The sequence below is a fragment of the Barbatula barbatula genome (genome assembly GCF_947034865.1).
Source record: "Barbatula barbatula genome assembly, chromosome: 8".
Lineage (NCBI taxonomy): Eukaryota > Metazoa > Chordata > Actinopteri > Cypriniformes > Nemacheilidae > Barbatula > Barbatula barbatula.
The window spans coordinates 7,231,709-7,237,577 of NC_136771.1; the positions used below are offsets into that span (position 1 = coordinate 7,231,709).

The following is a 5,869-nucleotide window of genomic DNA, read 5'->3' on the forward strand; positions in this document are numbered from 1 at the left end:
AAAGGGAGAGAGAGAGAGAGAGAGAGAGAGAGAGAGAGAGAGAGAGAGAGAGAGAGAGAGAGAGAGAGAGAGAGAGAGAGAGAGAGAGAGAGAGAGAGAGAGAGAGAGAGAGAGAGAGAGAGAGAGAGAGAGAGAGAGAGAGAGAGAGAGAGGAGAGAGAGAGAGAGAGAGAGAGAGAGAGAGCAAGGTAATGTGGGTTTCAGCCATACAAACATTTTAGAAGTTTGACATCTAATAAGTATTGAAACTTGTCAGCTTTTATTTTGCTCCACTGATACTATCTAAGCACAATTTACCAATTTACTCCCAGCCTGTGAAAAGTTAGGTTTGTTGAACTATTTATTTTACCAAAGAAAGCAGCTTTGTAAATGAGAAGCATTGGCGGTCTCTGATCTTGAAGCTGCTGGTCTGTAGTTGTACTGTAGCAGCATGTGAATGTTTAATACTGTGTACACTGTACTCTAGTGGTTATTCTGAGAATTGTCTCAAAATTACTGCTGAATTCTGGATTTACACAGAAAAGCATTTTAATGTCATTTAAACAGAATACTTCACTTAAAAATCTATTTCAACACCATTGTTTTTTATGTGACTTTTCTTTAAATGTATTTTTTATTAACATCAATTCCCTGTCTTGCAGTCATGGTTCCTTTGACGAGACTTTTCATGAAACACAGACACAAAATGTCGAATGAAAACTGAAAAGGAGTCACAAAGCTAAGTATGGAAGTTTCTCACACGCCCCTCAGAAGCCTCACACAAAACACACACACATCCTTTTCTCCGCAAACCCCTGCACCTTTATTCGGATCAAGAAGACTTCAGCATTACCTTTGTAGTCTGGAGAGCTCAGCACACCGACGACGGATAAACCGATGGAAGACCCTTCAAAGGAATGACAAACCGATTATCAACGTCTTCACAATGTGACTACCAGTACAATTTGTTCATGCATTCACCACCCGTATGCCGTGGTGAGAAAAGATTGTCTTTTCCCCGTCAGAACTAATTTGGAAAGATGTTGCATATTTAACTGAAATTGTTAAAAGGGACATGAAATGAACCTGGATGTGTTCGTCATGGACTCCACATTGATTGGCACGGACTATTGGTCACATGTGTGATTGGATAGGCAGGACGCAACATGACTCGTCTGATTGGCTCAGGCCATTTTAGTCTGGATTTGCTGATATTGGCGATGCCTTCCAGTGCAGCATGGGCTCGATATCCTCTCCCTGTTGACCTGCTGACAAGCAATAGACTGCAAGTAAAAAAACACTAAACGTGCAATTTACCTAACACTATTGATTTAATCAATAATAAGGGATTACAGATTGGAATGTGGAGTCGAAAAAAAAATTCTGAGGTTAAACACACTGGCTCTCTCTCTCTCTCACACACACACACACATACACACCGATAACATGCAAGCACACTTCAATGACTTCACACACATTGATACACAAAACAAACTCATATAACATCAGCATCACACAGAGAACTTCTGGTCTTAAGACAGTATCACTGCTAAACATAATTTTCTTAATTCATCTTGCTGTCCTGTTTTTAAGTTGAAACATCCTGAAAACAAGATAAAGCTATACAGATTTAAGCAGCTGTTTGTCTAGAGTACATATTATAAAACTAAAATAACTTCTCTTCTCAATTTGTTTTTAAAACAAGAAAAAGGTTGCCAGTCGGGTAGAATAAGAGACAATTCATGATATATATATATATATATATATATATATATATATTTCTTTTTAAAACAAGACAGAAATACAGAAAATGCAGTGAATGGGAAGGGTCGAGCACAAGTGAGTGTTGTTTTGGGCTGAAACTTTAGTGCAGCTTGGGACTTAAGAAATACAACATTAGACTTTTCAGTATGTAGTGTTTATGAATTCAAAGGCCAGTGATTTGAGTCATAAAATCTAGAAATGACCCTGTGAGGGTTTAAGCACATCTTTTGCTGGCAAGTACATCACCATCATTCAGTCTGAGTGCTTGTGCATCCACATATCCACATATACCGTGCACACCATGGTTGCTTCAGTTTTCTTAGCTTAGGTTTGGTTTGCAGTACATTTTGGGATGAACCTCACATGACGTCATGAAAAGTTTAGATTTCACCCTGAATCTAAAAGAAAAAATACATTTTGCATAAAGAAATGAAGCCTCTGAATTCATTTTTTGCATTGTGATATTTTCATAACACATTTTCCTTAAAATTATCATTTTCCATACTGTGGACAAAACGATGAGAGAATTATGCAAATTAAAGTGTCTAGATATATCAAGATAATGAGAATTTGAGGGGGAAATGTGCTTTGATGTCACAAAACAAATGTTGCAATGCAAACTTTATGATCTCAATAATAGGCTTGACTGAATTTTTATTTTGGGTCGAGATGTGAGCTGGACATGTTTCTGTGAGATTCACCTTCTGTTTGTTTTCTGGTTTTTGTGCGCATTACGTTTTCACAGCATGATTCCAGCAGATTGAACTGCTCGTGCAACTGTGCTTTCCAACGTGTGTTTGTTTGTAGAATAACAGGATTAAGTTCACATTTATCACTAAACTCTCCTTCAACTAGAATGTAACTAACAAATGGACAATCTCTTCATGCTTTACGGTCATTCGACAGTGCTGTGCCCTTCCAACCGATCACACTCTCCATCTTTACACAGCTTATTCTTATCATCAAACATCACTTTTTCTTCATCTCACCTTTATTCACTACACCAGTACAGCTTATATGAGACAATCTACCAACGGCTGCATTTTCATTTTAGCCCACAAGCATAAACTAAGGAACTTACAGTACATACACAAACATTGCACTATGACACATGCCCACACCCTTAAAGGATAAAGGGAAACCTTTAAAAGCAACTCCTCTGCCAACTTCAGACTCGCACCCTATTTAAGGTACAGTGTATTCCCTATTGAGACGAACAAAAATGTTGGACAAAAATGTCCAACAACCACTGACTTCATTACACAAAAAATGACAATGTTAATAACTGGACTGCCTGGCTGTCAATCACATGTCAGGGACTCTGATTGGCTCAGAGTGGCTCACCGCTGATCCCTCACTGGTATGTTGAAAAACGACGCTATTTTACCATCCACTTGAAACAAAATCAAAGTGCCTCTGTGTCCCCTTTACATGCAATTCAGGGTCTTCAATTCATTTATAAGCTACAGAAAATATGTACAATATGTATCATGAGCTTAGCAAGAAACAACGTTATAACGTCCGCAAACATCATATTTATACAGTAGATATGTTATCCAGCTCATATTGTACTCATACTGTGTGTGTGTATATATATATAAATATATATATATATATATGGACATATGTAAAGCTCTTCAGCTGTGACATTAGCACCTATGGCAGTCTAGTTATTTTTTGACCCTTCACCCGAGTCAGTGCAAATGTCATTTTACAAAACGAAATAAACTTTCCAGAACTTCCGGTCACCAGGTATGTTCAAATAGATCAAATACACCTCCAAACAAAAACGAGAAAGAAAATGAGGAATTTTTTCTTGTTTGAAAAGTGTTGTTATTATTGAGGAAGAAAAAGATGTATATGTGGACTGAGCCGTGTGCAATGTGTTGGTAGATATCTATGTCTGTCTGAGATTTTTAAGAAAGCCAAGCAAGTGAAAAATAAAAAAAGGTCGAAGTCTGCAAGCTCCTGGACTCTAAACACGAGGGCCACAAAAAATCCCAAGCGTTGGGGAAGTTTGTTTGTACGTTTTGTTTATCTTTTTTTAAAATGTTTTGTTTGTATGCTTTTGTTTTTAAGCTATTTTTGGGGTGGGGTTGGGTCGAAGGAATTTTACAAAAAAAACGGTCCTTCTGTTGCTCATTCGGGAATTTCACACCAGAATGACTTTTTCCCTATAGACGATTTTCTTTTTCAAACCACATCTTTTGTATTTACAAATTTTTATATTGGTTCTTCTTACAAAAGGCATTTTATTACAACCTAAATGTCACTTTTTCGATTCAGAGGCAAGATCTAGTTTTCAATTTCCTCCCAAGCAAATCATGCTTGCTCCAAATCTCAGATTCATTTTGTTGAGAATCGTGTTCAAATGTGTTAATGTGAGTAGGATTTTGTTCGATGTTCTCGTAGTTTAGAGCACACGTGGTTTGAGGCGACAGTCAGAAATGTTGGAAAATCAGTGAGCCACGGCCCCGTATAGTCCCGGAAGGACTTCCTGTATGTAAATGAGCTCCCATAGTGTTTGTGCTGTAGTGTAATAGGTGAGCATTTAAAGGTTGTCCCATTCAAAGTGCCTTTTGTTCACGGATACCATCTTGTAAATGAGAACGGCCATCTCTTCCACATCTCTTTACGCTTTCACAAGCCGTATACACAATAGTACTACAAGAAATGGATGTGATTTTGTTCTTCTTAATGTACAATGATGGAAAAATAATTGTTTGAAAAAAATGGGTCCCTTTTCCCTCTGTATCTGTCTTTAGAATCACTTATTTCTTGTCACTGTAGATGTCTAGCTCTATCTCTTTTCCTACTTTTGATGAAAGCGTTGAAAAAAAAATGTTGAACCTGTTCTTCTCTCGAGCAAGATGTTGTAAACTGTAATGTTATATACCTGTCTGTATGCTTCACATGTTTATATAACACGCATCTCCCTCTTCAGGCAAAGTCCAAGTAGAAACTGCCCTGTTAATGCTGGTCCTGGGCCAGCGGACCCATTTAAACTGAAACCGGCAACAGGGCAGATTTTACCCAGAGGGCGATGGAGAGTGGGGTGTCTTGGGAAGGGGTGAGGTTTAGGGTACGAGATTTTCTTTTGGCGTACGGGGCTCGACTGTGGGTTGGGAGTACTGGACCAGAGGACACAGATCAGCTCGGTTTTGTTTGTATTTATTTACGTTTTTGTTTGTCATTTTGGGTTTTGACGTTTTTTCTCTTTGACTTCATGATTAAAACACCTTTTGAGACTAGGTATTTAAAGAATAAGACTCATTTTTTTCTTAACGCACCTTATTTATGGATTGGTTAGGAATGAGACAAAATGCACATTTGCCGCACAAGAAATCGAATATCATCATTGTTCCTGAGAGCTACCTTTTCTTGAACGTGCATTACATGTACATTAAATTGCCCTTATCCAAAATGTTCAACTCAAATGCATGAATTGTCCTGTAATGTAATGTATAATGTATGACACTTTAATCAGATAAACTAATTGATCCGTCATTGATGTTAAATATTCACTTCTAAGTTTTGGGAAGTTCTAATAAAGTTGGTTTGCACCCACATGCCATGCTGGAGTTTTAGATTATGGTTAGATTAGGTTACTGTCTTCTTAAAATACTTCAAGCAAAAAGCTCTCCAAAAACAGCAGGAGGTTTTCTGATTGGCTCTTTTTTTATGTTTACAAGGTTTCAGAAACAACTTGTGCGTTTTGAAAAAGGAAAGACTGTATCACCTTTAAGAGACAGAAGAACCAAAATCAGTATTATTGAGCCGTCTATCAACAGCTACATCTTCAAATTCTCAGTCTACATTACATGTAACTCTATACATCTAGAACTATCTAAAGAGGTTCTGTTGTCGGTATGTTTTTGATTTGTTTGTATGGGTTCAGTGAGCTGAACACCTCACTTCGCATCCCACCAAATAAGAGGCATCTCAGTCCAGTGCTCCAATCCCCCAGAGCCGTCGGCATAATGCATGTGTTATTTACAGAATATTTTCCATTTTAAAAACTAAAACGTTTGTAAAGAGCAAAACCTGATTGAATAAATGATGTTCTTGACTGTACAAACTTCACGAATGGTTTGGGTTTATTTCACGGTAAGAAATCACCAACACTT

At 37.7% G+C, this 5,869-nt stretch overlaps 1 protein-coding gene across 12 annotated transcripts in view; it reads left to right on the forward strand.

Annotated features, from left to right (window-relative positions):
- Positions 1 to 1,675, forward strand: part of nfixa (nuclear factor I/Xa) — a 72,277-nt gene extending 70,602 nt beyond the window's left edge. For all 12 annotated transcript variants that reach the window (XM_079462775.1, XM_079462779.1, XM_079462786.1 and 9 more), the window contains one exon: positions 641 to 1,675. In XM_079462775.1, the coding sequence (XP_079318901.1) occupies positions 641 to 655 (15 nt within the window). In that variant the 3' untranslated portion in view covers positions 656 to 1,675. The remainder of the gene's footprint in view (positions 1 to 640) is intronic.
- The last annotated feature ends 4,194 nt before the right edge of the window (positions 1,676 to 5,869 follow it).